At 39.5% G+C, this 19,239-nt stretch overlaps 1 protein-coding gene across 2 annotated transcripts; it reads left to right on the top strand.

Annotated features, from left to right (window-relative positions):
* The first annotated feature begins 11,832 nt into the window (after positions 1-11,832).
* LOC140525905 (class I histocompatibility antigen, Gogo-OKO alpha chain-like) lies at positions 11,833-18,726 on the top strand. Of its 2 annotated transcripts, XM_072641677.1 has the most exons (8): positions 11,833-11,908; positions 12,942-13,214; positions 13,467-13,748; positions 14,084-14,359; positions 14,503-14,601; positions 16,316-16,348; positions 16,523-16,567; positions 16,756-18,726. In XM_072641677.1, the coding sequence occupies exons 1-8, from the start codon at positions 11,839-11,841 to the stop codon at positions 16,758-16,760; spliced, it is 1,083 nt and encodes a 360-aa protein (XP_072497778.1). In that variant the 5' UTR covers positions 11,833-11,838; the 3' UTR covers positions 16,761-18,726. The 2 variants fall into 2 exon arrangements, with proteins under 2 accessions (XP_072497778.1, XP_072497777.1); XM_072641676.1 differs by lacking the exon at positions 16,756-18,726 and having other exon boundaries at positions 16,523-16,688.
* Positions 18,727-19,239: the final 513 nt, after the last annotated feature.

The raw sequence follows: 19,239 nt of genomic DNA, 5'->3' as shown, positions 1-19,239 counted from the left end.
TTTAAGTTAAATAAGCAAGGTGACAATATACAGTCTTGATTGTACTCTTTTCCCAATTTCAAACCAATCAGTTGTTCTATGTTTGGTTCCAATTGTTGCTTTTTGACCTGAAGATAGGTATCTCAGGGCATAAGGACGATGATTTGGTACTTTTATCTCTTTGAGGACTTGTCATATTTTGTTATGATCCGCATAGTAAAAGGTTTTAGGATAGTCAGTGAAGTGGAAGTAGACGTGTATTTTTTTTTCTTTCTGTAACTCTCTTGCTTTCTCCATAATCCAGTAAATATTAGCAATTTGGTCTCTAAGTTTCTCTGCCTCTTTGAAGACCAGCCTGTGCTTTAGATAATTGTTGCTTCCCATATTGCTAAAGTCTACCTTGCAGAATCTCAAGCATTCAAAACCTTGTTGGGGTGTGAAATGAGCACAATTGTTCGGTAATTTGAGCACTATTTGGCATTGCCCTTCTTTGGGATTGGAATGTAAACCTATCTTTTCCAATGCAATGACTGTTGACTTTTCCAAATTTGCTGGCTTATTGTTGTTGCTGTTGTTGAGTCATTTCAGTCATGTCCAGCTCTCCATGACCCCATTTGGGGTTTTCTTTACAAAGACACTGGAGTGATTTGCCACTTCCTTCTTCAGTTCATTTTACAGATGAGTAAACTGAAGCAACAGGGTAAATAACTTGCCCAGGGTCACACAACTAGTAAGTGTTTTAGATTAAATTTGAACTCAGGAAAATGAGTCTTCCACACTCCGGGTCCAGCACTCTATCCACTGCACCATCTAGCGGCCCTGATCTGGCATATTGAGTGCAGCACTTTAACAGAATCATCTTTGAGGATTGTAGATAGATTGGCTGGAATTCCATCACCTTCACTAGCTTTGTTGTTAGCAATTCATCCTAAGCTTCCCTTGACTTCATTCTCCAAGATATGTCATTTTAGATCACTAGCCACATACCACTGTGGTTAGCAGTAATGTTAAGACCTTTCTTGTATAGTTCTTCTATCTATCTTTGCCACCGCTTCTAATATCTTCTACTTCTGTTAACTTCCTACCATTTTTTGTATTTTATCATGCCCATTTTTGCATGAAATGTTCCCTTGACATCTCTAATATTCTTGAAGACATTTCTTGTCTTTCCCATTCTATTCTACATGCTACTTTTAAAATTGTCATAATTGTTTGTGCTTCAGAAGCAGCCAGGCGGCCTGATGAGTCAGACAGAACCAAATTTAAGTGTAATCTCAGACACCGTGTGACCCTGGGCAACTCACTTAATTTCTGTTTGCCTCAGTTTCCTTATATGTAAAATGGGGATAAGCATAGGTGTAGCTCCCAGTGTTGTTGTGAGGATCAAATTAGATAATAGTTGTAACAGTACTTAGCATTGTGCCTGTCACATAGGAACTATTATATGAATTCTACTTGCTATTATGATGACTTTTACTATTGATGAGAAAAAATGAAGATCAGTTATAAAATGGAGTTCATTTGGTTTGGGAATCTAGAGACACAATCTGATTCTATCTCATGAACACCAATTCCATCTTGTGCTGTCACATGTATTCTTCATTTTGCTATTTTTCTGTTATAAGCCATCTATTGTTTTACAAATGCAAGTGGATGCGCTTAATCAACATCTTTCCATTTCATGAATAGAAGACCCAAAACCATTCCTGTCTCTTCCAGCTCCACTGACCCAAACTCACTCTTTCACCCTCCCAACTTGGAAATTCCCTAATCTTTCTTTCAATTAGAAATTAGACTACCTAATTTTACATCCTGGATGTTTTTTCTAATAACTAATTTGTTCTATTTGATTAGTTGTTTTTTTATGTTGAGAGAAATGATTATTAACTATCTAGTTGTCAATACTAGGGAGACTCAGGATTTATCCCTCTCTGAAACCTTATTCTCGAATATTAGGCCAAACCAACATGTGAAAGACATTGCTGATAATGAGGTTGCATTAACTTTCTAATCAATCTTGCTCACACCCCAATCAGGCTAGGAAGCCCTTTGGGTTCTACTCCATTTGGGGTGGAGATAAATTCTTTGATTAAATTTCTCAAAACTGGGGGTGTTCAGAAGTAAACTTGGTATTTCACTATATGTTCAGGATCTTTGGACTGACTGGTGAGTCCTTTCACCCATTTAATCTGACTTCCAGCTAATAAATTACTTTTGCTCAGATTATTTTCTCAGTTATTAATTAACTGCACTACCACTATTACTACTACTACCACCACTACCACTACCACTACTACTACTACTGCAACCACAACCACTGATACCATTACTACTACTGCCACCATCATCACCACTACCAGCACCACTACTACTATAACTACTACTATGACTACTACTGTTTCTTTCTGATTTCCCCTTTTTTCTCTTCTGCGCATTTAAAAAAATGTTAGAGTGGTCTTCTTTATTTTGGTTTCACTAGTGATAACCCCTACTCCCCTGTCTGCTCCAAGTAACTGAGAGACAGGAGGAAGAGCAGAAACCTCCACATAATGCCCATGACCTGTGTGTGTGTGTGTGTGTGTGTGTGTGTGTGTGTGTGTGTATGTGTGTGTATGTTGCATGTCAGATCCCTAACTTCCCTTTCAAGTACAATGCTTCCTCACAGAGGTACTCTGCAAACTTAATTGATCATGGCTTTGATAATTGTTTTTTTTAAAATTTTGTCTTTATATAAATTCTTTTCTTATTTTTGCTCACTTCACTCTACATCAACTCACTACCCAGCTTTATTTAATATCATCACTTATATAATTTCATACACTGATATATTTCCTTATATTTGTGTATCCCAATTTGTTCAGACATTTCCAAATTCTATAAGTCAATTTAATGTGCTTTCTTAAATTCTAATTATTTTTTATTTTCTTAGCCCTCCCCTCCCCGCCCTTTTAAACACTCCTTTCAGTATCAGGAAGTTTTTCTCTGCTCTTTCTTCATGATTCTCTCTTGACCACTCCACACCAATCCCCACTCATTTTGCCTCTTAAGTCTGAAGTCTATCTATGCCAAATGGCAGTTGTGTATGTATTTGTGTGTATGTGTGTTTGTGTTCATGTGTTTGTATATATGTATTTTGAACTGTCCTTTGTTACAGATAAGAAACAAATCCACTCCTAGGACTTCTCTTTTTCTTACTTTGAAGACATTAAGGTTCTGAAAGGATACTCCTGCCCCTGCCCCCCCAGTTTAAGAATAACACTAATTAGCATTTACACAGCACCTTATGATTTGCATAGTGCTTTATAAATAAGGTCTCATTTTATCCTCACAATGACTGTGGGAGGTAGGTGTCACTATTATTCCCATTATACAGATGAAGAAATTAAAGTGTAGTAGTTAAGTGACTTGCTCAGGGTCACAGAGTTAGCAAGTATCTTGGGTACATTTTGCAGTTTTTTTAATTGCCCTAATTTTCAGGCAAAGAAATCAAAGTAGTCTCTAGTCATATGAAAAGATGTGGTAAGTCATTATAGATTAAAGAAATGCAAATTGAGACAATTTTGAGGTACCACCTTAGACTTATCATGTTGGCTAATGTGACAGAAGACGAAAATGACATGTGTTGGAGAAGATGTAGAAAAATTGGAACATTACAGTATGGCTGGTGGGCTTATAAACTGATTCAACCATCCTGGAGAAAAATTTGGAACTGTACCAAAGGGTCATAAGACCATGTATACTCTTTGACCCAGCAACAACACTATACAGACCTAAGTCTGTATCCCAAAAAGATTTAGAAAAAAAGGAAAAAATACCTTCGTGTACAAAAATATTTATAGCTGCTTTTTGTAGTAATGAAAAATTAGAAATTGAGAGGATGTCCATCAATTGGGATATGGCTGAAAAAGTTGTAACGGAATACTATTGTGCTACAAGAAATATCAAGGGGGAGAGGAATTTCCAGAGTAACCTGGAAAGACTTACATGAATTGACGCATACTCAAGTGAGCAGAAGGGGGAGAAGAGTGCAAACAATAACAATATTAAATGATCAACTGTGAATGACTTAGGTATTCTCAGGTATATAACAATCTGTGTGTGTTCATCCTTCATTACCGAAGAAGACCATGCCATCAGAGAAATAATGACATGACTTGCCCTTGACTTCGTTTTGAGTGAAGGAGAACCGTGCAGGTCACCAGACTCCAGAGCCATCTGAATCCAGTGACCAGATATTCCTCAGGATGACTGGAGATGGCCCAGAATGAGGCAGTTGGGGTTAAGTGACTTGCCCAAGGTCACACAGCTAGTGAGTGTCAATCAAGTATCTGAGGTGAGATTTGAACTCAGGTCCTCCTGACTCCTGCACTTGTGCTCTATTCACTGCACCACCTAGCTTTTTCTTAGATATAATAAGAAAATTCTAAAGGACCTATGATGAAAAATTCTATCTACCTCCAGAGAAAGAATTGATGGAGTCTGAATGAAGACTGAAGCAAACTTAAAAAAAAAAAAAAAGAACTTTATTTTTCTTGTTTTTTTGGGGGAAAAAGATCATTGTTTTCTTTCTACAACATGACTAACAAGAAAATGTTTTGCACGACTCCACATGTATAACCTGTATCAAATTGCTTGCCTTCTCAACGAAAGGGAGGGGAAGGAGAGAGGAAAAGAGAAAATGTAGAACTCAAAATTTTTCTTTTAAAAATTGTTTTTACATGTAATGGAGGGAGGAGGAAGTACATTTTTTAAAAAAGAAAAATGTTGCCTTTTCAGATTTCTCTGACTTATGCTTGGATTTCATTTTTTGTATGCTACTATAGTCTTTTCTCCACTTTTAAAGTCCTCTGTTTCATTAAAGCTCCATTCCTCCTCTTCCTCTTCATAATATTATACTTAGATTTGTAGGGTAAGATATTCTTGGTTGCTTATCTACTTTGCTTTTTGGACTATCATATTCTAAGATTCTCTCTCTCTCTCTCTCTCTCTCTCTCTCTCTCTCTCTCTCTCTCTCTCTCTCTCTCTCTCTCTCTGCCTCTCTATCTCTCTCTGTCTACTGACTGTAATTTTTTGGCACTTGGACCTTTGATACTTGGACTGTTTCTTTCTGGATGCTTGAAGTATTTTTTTCTTTGACTCAGAAGCTTGGAATTTTGGTTTTGATATCCCAAAGGATCTCCCTTTTGTGTTTCTTTCAAGAGTGGACTCTTTTTCTTTACATTGTCCCCTAGCTAGTTTTTACTTATAATATTGTTATGGGAAAAATGTTTCTGTCTGTGTTCATGTGGTGGGTAACTGCTGCCAAATATATATCTATTACAACCCAGAAATTATGACTATAAAAACTTAGGGTTGTTTTGTTATTTTTATTTTTTGTTATTATTTTGCTCAAGCACATCTTCAAGCCTCAGAGATAAACCTGATCAAGACCATTCTGATAAGACTTGTAAAAGGAAAGATTATATCACAATGACAGAAAAATAATTCTTTCATATATTGCAATCTAGTACATTCCCATTAGACCATAAAAGTTAAAATTGAGATGGGTCCATAATTTCATTCTTTTTTCAATGTCACAAAGATTGGACAAGCTTAAATAGCCATAATCTTATTTATACCCTGAGGAAACAAACTTGTCAAAGGATAGGTAATTTAAATCATGTTACAAATTAAAATTACTTTTAAAGAATTCACAGTTAGACTGATTGAGCAGGAAGATTTAGACGACACCCAAGAGTCTGAAACTGTTGACATTCTTCCTCTCACTTCTTATCTAAACAGTACTTAAGGGCCTTAAGTAAAACTTTACATTCTGTAAGAAAGATTTTGATCAGGTGAGATTAATGTGTTAATATAGATGTAAGTGGAATAAAGGGAGATAAAAAATTCCCATAGCAATACCTTGAAAGGTATCGTACAGGTCTTTTTTATTTTTAATCATGCTTTTCAAGGAGTTCAAAGATTTCAAAATTATTTCTATTTAATCTATTTTCCAAGCCAATTGTTTTTTGTGTCAGACATCTTTCATTTTCTTCTATTAGTTATCCTTTTGATTTTGTTCTAATATTTCTTGCTCTCTCATGGAGATATAGTTTTCTCTTTGGTTTATTCTAGTTTTCAGGGATTCCATTTCTTGGGTACTAAGTTTAACCACATTAACTCTTAAATTACTTATTCTAATTCCATTTTTTCTCTCTAGAACTTTATTTCATGTTTTATGTTTTCATGTTTTATTTCTTGCTTCATTTTTTCTGGGGACTTCTATTTTACATTTGCAGAAAATTCTCTCTGTGTGTGTACTTATTGTTGTTACAGAGTCAGATTCACAATGATTTTTTATGAAGTTAATATTTCATTTGTGAACTAATCTTTTTAGTTTAAGTTCCTGAATTGGGTCTCAGTGCTCAGGTGTGGCTCCAACCCTTGCTGTGTTTTGAGTGGGGTGATCAGCTTTGTTTGATCTTGTCCTGGGTACACAAGGTTTTGTGCCTATCTCCATATCCCAGGGTTGATCTCCTCCCAGATCTTTGAGGTTTGAAACACTGTATGTTTAAGGCTTTCTCTGGCATCTCAGAACAGAGTGTTAAGACCTCAGAGTCCCTGAGCCTTGGCATTTCCAGTGTGACCTCTGAAGCACTGCGCTTGTCACTCCCAAAGGTTTCCAAGTTACTCACCTCAGAGAAACTCTCTGGTCTTGCTTCCTCTGGACATAGATCCTTGTTGGCTACACATGCCTGAGGGCAACTAGGGAGTATAGCAGATACAGACCTAGAGTAAGGAAGACTCATTTTCTTGAGTTCAAATATGACCTCAGACACTTCCTAGTTGTGTACCCCTGGGCAAATCATTTAGCCCTGTTTGCCTGAGTTTTCTATTCTATAAAATGAGCTGGAAAAGGAAATGACAAACTACTCCATTATCTTTGCCCCCCAAAAATCCCAAATGTTATCTCAGAGTTAAACATGGCTGAAGCAACTCAACAGCAGCAATATTCTCTCAAAACAGAATTACTCTAGGACCCTTGAGAGAGTTTTAGTTACTGTCATTTGGTGTGATCCCCTGTCAAAACTGTCAACCAGGTGAAGCCCATCCTGCAAAATTCAGAGAACTCCAATCTGGGTTTAAAGCAATAAAAGTTTTATTCAGAAGAAAATCACACACTTGTGCTGAGGCCCCTCCATACAAGGGACAAAAGAGTTAATAGCCCAGGAGAGGCAGAGATTTATGCTTGAAATCCACAAAGGGAGGTTCAAGGAGTAGTTGGAAAAAAGAATGGATAATCTTTCCCAGGAATAGGTGAATATGGAAGCAGGATGTTTTGCAGGAACAGTTGGTTTGGGCCAGTTTAGAGGGTGGAGGTCACAGTTTAGCAATGTCAGCCCACACTAACAAAGACATCTAGGAGTGAGCAAGACTTTGACTCACTGCAGGCTCCTGATTGGCTTCTTTCAGTAAACAGGCTTATTCTGTGTCTAGGACTTCTGCCCGTAAGATAACTCATGGAAAAGGGACACATTAATCTGTAGAACCTTAGACCTGATAGTCTGAAGTCAAGTTGGAGTGAGACAGCCAGTCCAGAGAGCAAGAGTCAGGGACATGCCACATTCAGGGGCAATAATTAAATCAAGAAATTTTGTAGTTCATAAATATGGAAGTAGAATATTTGTCAGTGATGGCAAGATCAAGGGCATAGCTGGAGTGGAGTGGGTCATAGGAACTGAAAAAGTCTGAAGAACTGAGCCTTTGGATAGTTCTAGGAGGGGCAGCTGGCCAAGCAGAGGGCTAGAGTTAGAAAGGTCAATAGTGGAGAGAAGTCAGGGGAGATGGTGCGGAAGATTTGATGTGGTTATTAGATAAAAGAAAGGTGATGGGTCTGCAATTTTGTGGATTCCTTGAACTCTTAAAGTCCTAATTAATCTCAACTTTCTTCACACATTAGCTTTAGCATTTCAGAAACTTATATTCAGAAATCTGCATTCATTCTCATAGAGGATGATCTTATGTTTACCCTCTCTTACTTGTCATGTTTTGTCCACTTCTTTTAAAAAATCTAAATTGGTTTGCAAGTTCTCTGAGCATCCATAACTTCTATCAACCAACCAACTTAGATTTTACAAAATAAATGTACATATGGAAGCCAGGACAGGTAGCAAAGTATGAAAAGAAGAAGAAAGCAGAGTTCAATTAAAATGGTATGAGTGCGAAACTTCAGAATGAATGGAATCTGCTTAGGGGAACTTTAGGAAAAGAAAGTTGTTTTTTTTCCAAATTGGTAGAAAAAGTATTCAAAAAAAGATAGGCCCTCTGCATAAATCACCAAAAAAATAATGGATATACAGAAAGGGAAGTGGTCATTCCAAAAAAACCAGCCTGGCATCATTACAAACTGGTCACACCAGTCTAACTGCACTTCCTTTTTTTCTGACACGATTGCTCAACTGATAGATGAGGGGAGTGAAGTAAAAGTAAATTACCTAACATCTCATGTTATTGTAACGGCATGAATGGAGTTCCCCTACCTACTTTTGGATGACCAAATATGATGGATCAGTGCTTGGACACTTTGGGAATGATGAAATTTCTGTCTGCCACATGTAACACCACACTGAAGGACTCAGACTCTAAGCGTGATGAAGCAATCCCCTTGTTGGCCACTGAACAGGAAGAGATGTTGACTGTATGGTAGAAGGGAATGCCCCACCCTTGTTAGTGTCTTTTCTTCCCAGCTGTAGATCTTGTCAAATGTAGTTAGGATGTATAGTATAGTTTTATAGTAGGAATTCATTTTTCATATAGACTGGATTAGATAATTATTGAGGTTCCTTTGAACTCTCAATCTCATAGATTCAGTGAATCTATCTATGGAGGGGTTAAAGAGAAATTGACTTCTCTTCCCTCCAACATGGCAGGAAGGGTAGCTTCTCCCAAATTACCCCTAGAACAAGTGTTCAGTTGGGTTGTCTGAGTCTGGCTTTGTAGCTACTGATTATTTTGTTTTCCATTTAGTTTTCCTTTTCTGGGTAAATTCAGAGGTGCTGAGATGAACTCACCTAGTCTTGCAGGCAACCTTAATGGTAGGAGAAGATGGAGATTCTAGGTCCTTTGGTCAGAGCTGAGTGATATCAGTGAGAGATTGTTTTTTCATGGAAAGGATAGTGCTGACAAGAGAGGCATTGCAACTCTGGTAGAATTTCCCAAAAGACATGTGCCATGAGGAGGACAGTGAAGAGCCAAGGTGAAATGCAAAATGTTTATTCAACTCTTCTGAAAACTACTTTATATTCTGATGTTTCTCAGCCTCCTTGTAGAATATAGCAATAATTAGAAGTCACTGTCTTCTTTTATGTGCATTTTTGTGCGCATTTAATGTTAGGCATTTCTTTTATTACCTGTTTCATAAATGCTTTACACTGAAAATAGAATTCATTTCTTCTCTGCCTTTTGAGGAAACCCTAATGAAAAACCCAAACCTAAACTTCTAGCAGTTTTTCCAGGGTGAAAATGTTGGTTGGTTGTTGTCCTTTGTTCTCAGAGAGGACCAAAATGACATCATCAAGATAAAGTCAAGTTTCAGTGTGTCCGCCTGTAGCTGATCATACCAATACAAGCTCAGTCTTAAAATGCTGATCAGACATACAGGGGACTGCTGAATCCAACTGCTGCTTCCAGTGAGAAATGACCCTATGGCCCGGGGCACCTGTATGCAGGGTTGTGACTACAGCTCCCAGTGTATGCTTCATCATTTGCCTGTCGCCATAGGACTTTGAGGTATAATAGTAAAATGGTATGGGTGATGTCTTGATTCATGCGTAAATTGGATTTGTGTGGCAGAGTTGCAAGAAGTCATCAGCCTCACTCTCTCTTCCATAGTCATCATAGTCCAGTGTCAGGACAGAATCAAGACGACTCATGGTGGCTCAGGATGCAGTGGATGACCTTGGCATCTTTGACATCTAACCAAGCTCTAATCCCTTCACATGGCCTGCTTCAGCTGCCTTCATGGCCATTGGAACAAATGATTCTCATCCATCCATTCCACCAGGGAAAGTCTTCATTTGCTTGGGGTAGACACCTCCCTAATTCACCAATGGATTTGAGACCCCTTTGTTGCCCTCAACCTGGTTTGGCCTGTCTGCCCAAATGGTTTACCAGGGTGTCGCTGCTGCTCATGCTGCAGCTTTTTGGAGTCACAGGTAAGAGTTAGGTGGAACAGGTGGACACCAAAGGTGGAAAGTAGCCCTGAACAAAACTCAGCAGCCATCATACCAAAGGTATTGATCCTCCCTGAACATACCCTACACCCATAGGGGGTGATAACATAATGAGAGAGGAAATAAGTATTTATATAGAATCTACTCTGTGCCAAGCACTGTGCTAAGCACTTAAAAAAAACAAAAAAAAACCAAATATCTAATTAATGAGCTAAATAATGTAGAAGATTCTAACATTTCCCCAGGACTGAACCCAGTCATTCTGTGCATTGGTCCAGAGTAGAAGATTTCCTTATTGGAGAGGAAAAGGACACAGGCCTAACCTCCTGGATACAGAAGCAGTTCTAATTGTTATACTTGTGGAGAAGAGGGATATGGAATAAACAATAATACACTTGATGAATCCAGACTTGTCAAATGGACACAAAGAACAGTGCTAAAAAATTCAATGTCAGGAGAGAGTCAGTGTAGTGTCTTGGGTGTCTATGCTGTTTAACATTTTCTATGCATGTCTATGACTTGGATATGAAAGGTATAGGATAGATATAAACTGAGACTGTTAGTCTTAGGCTATTTTCTTACTGATTTACAAGTTCATTTGGATACCTCCGTTAAAGTGACAGGAGACATGCTCATCAAAATTGCAGACGATATAAAAATAGAGGAGAATAGCCAATGCATTTGATGGAAGAGTCAGGATCCAAGAGCTTTGTGACATGCTAAAGCAAAAGTTCTATTTTTTGCTTGTTTCAGAATATTATTTTGAGATGAAATTCATGTATTATTTGGACTGTCAGGGATATACCACACAAAAATGTTAAGAACTCTTAGGCTGGAGTATTTAGGTTGAATCTAATAAGGAGAAAGGCAATAAGGATAAACTCAAAGGGTTACACTTGAGTTCACAAAAATCAACTTTCTAAGTACAGGATCTGTATACATTATTAGAAAGCAGTTTGTATAAAAAGGATCAGGGTTTTGCAAACTCAATATGTGACAGTAGACTTGCTATTTATCCTTCATTCTCAAAGTAGAGTATTTTAGCAACCAAAGAGCTAATGGAATATTGGGCTACATTAAGAAAGACACAATAAGGGGACAGCAGTCTCTTTGTGTAGTGCCTAATTCAGACCAAGGGGAGCAATGCATTCACTACATCACAGTTGAAGAACATCGAAGACTTTCTGAATGACAATTCAATAAGCGAAAGGCATTGAGTCCAGGTCAGGTGAAGATTAATGGAAAGAACTCTAGACTTTTAGCCTGCAGAAGATAATAAGTGGAAGTTGTAAAGGGACCAATTTAAGCTTGATGTCAGTAAAAACTTTCCAATGTTTAGAGGTGTCCACTAGCACAATAGACTTGATGGGTTCTCCTTAACTGGAGCAAAGACTGCATGAATATCTATCAAGTATGCTGCAGTGTAAATTTTTCTGGGGTATGAATTAGACTAGATGGCTGCTGAGATTTCTTCCAGCTCTCAAATTCTGAGATTCTCTTTTTATTCTGCCCACCTACTGATGACATTTTTGTATTCTCAGTTGCCACTGGATTGCAGAGTTTCTCCATAGCCAGTCAGAAAGCTAAGAATCTCTCTATATAAGGCCAGCCAGTGTAAATTGGTTTCAGCACTTTGTGAATGTCTGCCATGGAGCATTATGTGCTCGTTCTCTTTTTCTTGGTGGTTCTGGCCCTGACCCTGACTGTGACTTGGGCAGGTGAGTGGAGAAGAACGTTAATCAACTGTCTAGAGAATGGATTGTACAATTATCAGGAGCAGATTATTGGGTGGAAAGAGTCCCTGATGCCAGGAATTCGTTATCCCCCATCTCAAAAAAAGAAGCTCTAGGGAAAAGAGTCGTTATCCTCAAAGGGAATTTGACTGGGGAAAGGTGCTGGGAGAGGTAGTGGTGACCGAAGGTGGGGATGAGTAAACAAACGTCTGTGCCTTGAATCTTCCTGCTGTGCTGGGAATGATTGTAGGGAGCTCTGATGTGGTTTTGCTAAGTTTGAAGGAAAGGGTGAGAAGAGACAGGGAACTAAGGGGTGCTAGAAGCGAGAAAGGGAATAACTTTCCTGGGAAGGTGAGGGGTAGACAGAGGGGGAGACAACAGTGTTTAAAAGGGAGGGAAGCAGAGGAATGCAGTCTTGTTAGGAAGGAGGGTAAAGGGAGGGGTGTGTGTGTGTGTGTGTGTGTGTGTGTGTGTGTGTGTGTGTGTGTGTGTGTGTTGATGAGTACTGGTGGACACAGAGGACAAGGAAGTTTGGGTGTTCTAAGACGTGAATCATTGAAAAAGTAGACCTTTTCCAATAAGGGAGGGAAAAAGAAAGGAAGTAGTGGTCACACACACACGCACACATACACACAGAAAAGCAGAGAGTTGGGAATCCCACAAGGTGATTTTGAAGAGAGTTCTTTATAAATCTTGAAGCTTTTTCACAAACGTGATTTTTGTTGTTGTTATTATTATCATTGGACCGAACCGAGGTTAAAAAGTGATGCTGGGGGAAGACGATCTTGGAAACTGCAGGGAGTGACTGGGCATCTGGATTGGAACAGGGGATCCCCTGGCAAAGGAGTGAAGGAAGGGTAGTTCCCAGCTTATACGGGTTTGCTGCGGGACACCTCGGTCTTCGTAGGAGAAGCCGCTAAAACCATGTGGGGCCGGATTTGGGGGTGCACAATCACTGCTGGGTCAGAGTCCCATTCTGAGCCTGAGAAGATTCCTCCAATATCCCCAATTATTTCAGGTTGCCATTCTATGAAGTATTTCGACACAATGGTGAGCGGGCCCAGACTGGGGTTAGAGGAGCGGTGGTTCATGACCGTAGGTTACGTGGACGATCAGCAGTTACTGCGCTTCCACAGCGACTATAGGAGTCAGACCACCGAGCCCCGGGCGCCGTGGATAGAGCTGGAAATGCCGGACTGGGAGCTGATGACGCGGCACCTAAAGGACGCACAGAACTGCAGAATGAGCCTGCAAAACCTGCACTTCAATTACAATCAGAGCGATGACAGCGGTGAGTGACCTGGGGACCATGCATCATCCTTCCAGTCTGATGTGGCCTGGTCCACAATTCAAAGAGATTAGGGGGAGGGAACGGCGGGGACTGCCCTAAAACTTTTCCCGACAGAGAGAAGGAAGTAGCGCCCCAGCAGAACCCTGAATTCCAGCAAACCCCGTAAGGTCTAAAGCGGAGATGGCTCTCTTTGTCTTGACAAGTGGCCCTCTCCCAGTGACCGGGTTGATTGTAATGCTGGGCATGGGTTAGGGGTTCACATATTACAGCGCATATACGGCTGTGAGGTTTTCTCCAACGGGAGCTTCAGTACTTTTTACCTACGTTACGGCTACGACGGACAAGACAAACTCTCTCTGGACCCAGAGACGCTCAGTTGGATAGCATTGGACAACGTGGCCCTAAACGTCAAGTTCAAACTGGACGCTGATCCGAGTCTCCTGAAGATGTGGCAGTTCCATCTGAAGGAGACGACGTGCATACAGGCTCTGCTGAGACATCTGGAGAAAGGGAAGAAGACGCTGCTGAGGACAGGTACCGCCCAGACCTCCCTCGCCTCTCTAATGGGCTTGACCTGCTCCCTCTTTCAGAGCTTGCAACCCTAGTCCATGTGTACAGAAGCCAAGGCCAGGTCTCAGTTTAGTTCTTCTTGAGATGGGGTCTCAGGCTTTCTCAGCCTCACCTACAGGTGGGGCAGCCTCTGGCTCTTGACTCCCCTGGATATCAGGACCAGTGCAGTGTCTGCCCAGGCCAAGGTTGTATGACATTCCACAGTGCTCTGTCTTCCTATGTGATACTGGAAGGGGTTCCACTGCCTAGGCCTTCCACAAAGAGTGAATCTGTACATTTTGCTTATCCTTGCTTCATAGATCCTCCTTCTGTAAAAGTAACCCGTCACATCAGTTCTGATTGGGAAGTGACCCTAAAGTGCCGAGCATGGGGCTTTTATCCTGCAAAAATCTCATTAATTTGGCTGAGGGATGGAGAAGAACAAATTCAGGACACAGAATACATTGAAACCAGACCTGGTGGAGATGGGACCTTTCAGAAATGGATAGCTGTTGGGATGCCCTTTGGAAATGAAGAGCAATACACCTGTCAAGTGCAACACGAGGGACTGCCTGAGCCGCTCTCCTTGAAATGGGGTGAGTAGTGAGGTGTGGCTGAGGGAAGCTCTCCCCACCCCAACAAATAGAACTGGAGCTATTTGGGGGAAGTAGAAGGGAGTTAGTGAAGCCAGGCTCCAAGTCAGAGAGGAGTCAGTCTTCCCTTCTCTTTTTCATTTTAGAGCCACAGTCAGCATCCATTGGGCTTATTGTTATAATCTTCGCTGTTGTCCTCATTGCAGTTGTTGTCGGAGCTGTGATGTGGAAGAAATACACTTCAGGTAGGGAAGACTGAAAGGGGCATAATGAGGAAGAGGCAGGACAGGAATTCTTACATCCTTCGGCTTACTCTGTCCTTCTCCATCAAGTCTTCTAGGGTACATATAAGGCATTGAGAATAATACAGACTCTGGGACTGTAGATGAACAAACCAGAAAATGAACATTTTTTTTTTAAATGGATCATGTCCTTTAGTGTACCATAGACTGGATGAGAGGAGTAACTGCTTCAGCTCAAACCAGAAATATTTGTAGCAATTTATATCAAAGGAAATAGAGTTTATTCATCAACTAGGAGTTTATTTAGTAGATTTGGAAACTCACTGTTATCAGTCTTCACACAGAGAGGGTCCTAACCCCAATACCTCTGATGTCCGATAGGCATTTCAAACTCAATATTTCCAGACCAGAACTCTTTATGTTTCTCTCAAAACCACACTGTCTAATCTCCCTATTACTGCTGAGAGCACCACCACCCTCCCTGTCACTCAGGTTCTCAACATCAATTTCTTTTATGAATTTTCACTCTCAAACTACATATCCAATCATGTGTTTAGAAAAATCTTATCATTTCTACCTTCACATTTCTCTCTAATATCTCCTCTTCATTCAATGTCCACCGTTCTAATTTGGGCCCTTAAAATCTCTTGCCTAGACAATGCAATAGCCTTTTTAGTTGGTCTTGTTTCAAATCTCATCTCACTTGAATCCATCTTCTACATAATTGCCAGTGATTTTTTCCAAAGAACAGATGTGACCATATCAACTCCTTTCTTGATAAACTCCAGGGTCCCCCTTTTACCTTCAGGATACAATATAAAGTCATCTTCTCAGCACTGAAAGCTCTTTAGAACATGGCACTTTACTGCCATTCTAATCTTCTTACATTTTCCTCCCCTCCAAGCACTCTGGGATCCAGCAAGTTCTACTTTCTGTTCTTAATGCATTATGCCACATCTCCTGTTCCTATATCTTTTCACTGGCTGTCTTTCATTCCTGGAGGGGCAGCTGGGTGGTGTAGTGAATAGAGCACCAGTGCAGGAGTCAGAAGGACCTGAGTTCAAATCTTACTTCAGACACTTGACACTCACAAGCTGTGTGACTTTAGGCAAGCCATTTAACAACAATTGCCTCATCTTGAATCATCTCCAGTCATCCTGATGAATATCTGGTCACTGGATTCAGATGGCTCTGTAGGACAAGTGAGGCTGGTGACCTGCACAGCCCTCCCTCACTCAAAGCAAAGTCAAGTGCAAGTTATGTCGTTATTTCTCTGATGGCATGGTATTCTTCAGCAATGAAGGACGAACACACACATTTCATTCCTGGAATGTTATCCATCCTCTCCCTACCCTCCTAACATTTCTGGTTTCCTTCAAGACTCAGTAAAAGTGACACTTTATGCAGGAGACCTCTTTCAGTCCTCTCTATGCATCTTGTATGTACCTATTTATTTGCATGTTGTCTCCAGCCATTCCTTGGAGGCAGGGACCATTTTTAACCTTTCTTCTAAAATAATAAGTATTAAATAAATATTGTTTATTGATTTTTGCTGGATCCTGATAATGCAGAAGTCGGGGGTGTTGGGGGTTGGGGTGGGGTAGATCGCAATTCAAGAAATTTGTCTATGACTACAAAGACAGATAAATGAACCTTTGAAACCTAAACACATACATACATATGTACATACACATTTTACGTATGTTTTGCATTTCAGGTGGAAAAGGGGGGAATTGTGCTTTGACTCGAGGTAAGTGAAGAGTTGTCATAGAGGGATAAGGGAAGAGCTGGTCAAAAATGACCCTTGGAACATGAAAAATGAGAACTGAGCAGAGAGGCTATCTCTATTTGGCCTCATCCATTACCAAAATTCTCTTATAACTAAGAGGTGTCTGAATGGATTCTCTTCATGTTGTCTCTCTAGAAAAGGACAGTGCTCAGGGATCAGATGTCTCTCTTACAGCAACAGGTGAGACTTAGTGGTGAATTTTGGTATCGTTGCAAACGCAGTGAAAATGAGCATGAGGGTGATTGGGTTCAGGGGAGGGGTTGATTCTCAGAGTGAAGATAAAGCACACTGTCTGGGATAATGAAGGGATTGAGACTAGAGGTGGCTTTCCAGATCCTATATGTTAATTTTTTGTTTCCCTTCTTCAGCCTGAGGACCTTCCCTGTGTGGAATGGAGAAAGAAATCAAAATACTTCTCCTTTTCCTGAACCATTTCTCTTGATCTCCTGCTTTCTCCAAATTCTCACCCTGTCATCATGGCAGTAAATTTACTAACCAAATCTCATTGAGAGCATCAGTGTTTTCATCCTATTATCTGCTGTCTTCCTCCTTCTCTAACCTTATTCCTGTCAGAAACTAGAGTGGTGATAGAAAAGTTTCAGAATTCCCTCCTTCTCTCCATTTCATGTTACACTGAACTCTGATCTTTTGCTTGTTTTTTTTTTTTTAACTGGGAAAATACGTCTATGGAATTGTTTTTCTTCAGTACCAGATTTCAAACATTATTACAAAGTGGTAATGATCAAAACAATCAAGTATGACTAAGAAATAGATGGAACAATGAAATATATTAGGTTCACAATACACAGTGGTAAATGACCATCATAATCTAGTGTTTGATAGACCCCCAAATCCAAGCTTTGGGGACAACAATTCACTATTTGAGAAAAAGTACTAGGAAAACTGGAAAGCAGTTGGATAGGAACTAGGCATAGATTAATATCTCATATGGTACACCAAAATATGGTCAAAATGGATAAAGGATTTACATATAAAGGGTTATATCACAAGTAAATTGAGAGCACATAGAAAAAATTATTTTTCAGATTTGTGGATAAAAATTAATAGGGAGGATCTTAGGAAGTGAAATGGATATTTTAGTTTACATGCAATTAAAAGGGTTTTGCACAAACAAAATGAATGCAGCCAAAATTAAAAGGAAAGTAGGAAACTTGGAAAAATATTACAGCAAGTTTATCTAATAAAGGCCTCATATACATGTGTATATACACATATGTGTGTGTATATACATATATGTATAATACCCAGACAAGTTGATAAGAATAAGGGCCATTCCTCAATTGACAAATGTTCAAAGGATATGAATAGGAAGTTTTCAAATAAAGAAATAAAAACTACCTCTGGTCATTTGAAAAAAATGTGCTAAATCACTATTGGTTAGAGAAGGGCAAATTAAAATAACTTTAAACTACCTCCTCATACCTATCAAATTGGCTAACATGATAGAAAAGGAAAATGATAAATTCTAGAGGGCATGTAGAAAAATAGGGACACTAATGTACTGCTGGTAGAGTTGTGAACTGGTCCAACCATCCTAGAAAGCATTTTGGAGAAATGGCTAAAGGGGTATAGAACTGTGGATACTCTTTGCCCTAGTAATACCACTACTTGTGCAAAGGTAAGGTGAAATTGTATACCACTACTAGGTCTGTATCCCAAAAGATATCAAAGAAAAGGGAAAAGGACCTATTTGTACAAAAAAAATCATAGTATCTCTTTTTGTGGAGACAAAGAATTGGAAACTGAGGGTATATCCATCAAATGGAGAATGGCTGAGCAAGTTTTAGCAGGCCTGCACAACATATGGCCTGTAGACTACTTGCAGCCCACAGGCCATATGCTGTGTATGCCTGTTTTGTATTCCTGCATTTTTCATGGGTCACTCGAAATCCTTTGACAGGCACAAGTGGCCCGTGTGCCAAAAATGGCCATATGTTGCGCCACCCTGGAATATGGTATATGATCATGATGGAATACTATTGTGCCAAAAGAAATAATATTGGTGGTTTCAGAAAAACCTTAGAAAATGCATATGAACTGATGCAAAGTGAAGTGAGAACATCCAGGAGAAACATTGTACACAGTAACAGGAATATTGAACGATGATCAAATGTAAAAGATTCAACTACTCTGAACAAGACAATCATCCAAGACAATTCCAATGGACCCATGTTGAAAAATGTTATCCACCTACAGAGAACTGATAAAGTCTGAGTAATCATTGAAGAATGTTTTTTTCTTGATGTTTCTTGCTTTTTTGTCTTTTTTTAACAACACAGAAAATATGCAAATATGTTTTGCAAGGCTTCATGTGTATAATTCATGTGTTGTAAAATAAAAAAAAACTTTTGAAAATTTTTAAGAATTATCATTTTCTATACTTAGCCTATGGTTATAGATATGTAGAGACTGGCTTAAGGAAGAGATAAGAGAATGAAAATGATGATGCCTTGTGCATAGGAAGTCCTCAAATATTTATTTTTGATTTGGACCTGTCTCCCCATACAGTCTGCTGGTTTGCACATATGGTTTAAGTGACTTATTATAGTAATCCAGATCACAGATGACAGCTTGATAGATCATAAAACATGAAATTGAACTTATCTCTAAAGCCAGAAAGCCCTTCCAACCCATTCATTTACCAAGTGATAAAATTAAACCCAAGGAGGGTTAAGTGACTTGTCTAGAGTTGCAAGCAAATAAGTATCAGAAGTGAGTTTACAACCCAGATCTGCCTGCACAACAAGCATTCTTTCCATTATGCTGGGCAAGTAACCCCCAGTCCAAATATCAATATTATCTCCTTAAATGGTTCCACTGTATACACTACT

This window comes from Notamacropus eugenii, chromosome 2, assembly GCF_028372415.1.
Source record: "Notamacropus eugenii isolate mMacEug1 chromosome 2, mMacEug1.pri_v2, whole genome shotgun sequence".
Taxonomy (NCBI): Eukaryota; Metazoa; Chordata; class Mammalia; order Diprotodontia; family Macropodidae; genus Notamacropus; species Notamacropus eugenii.
The sequence above is the reverse complement of the archived record's forward strand: the minus strand, read 5'-3'. Positions and strand labels throughout refer to the sequence as shown.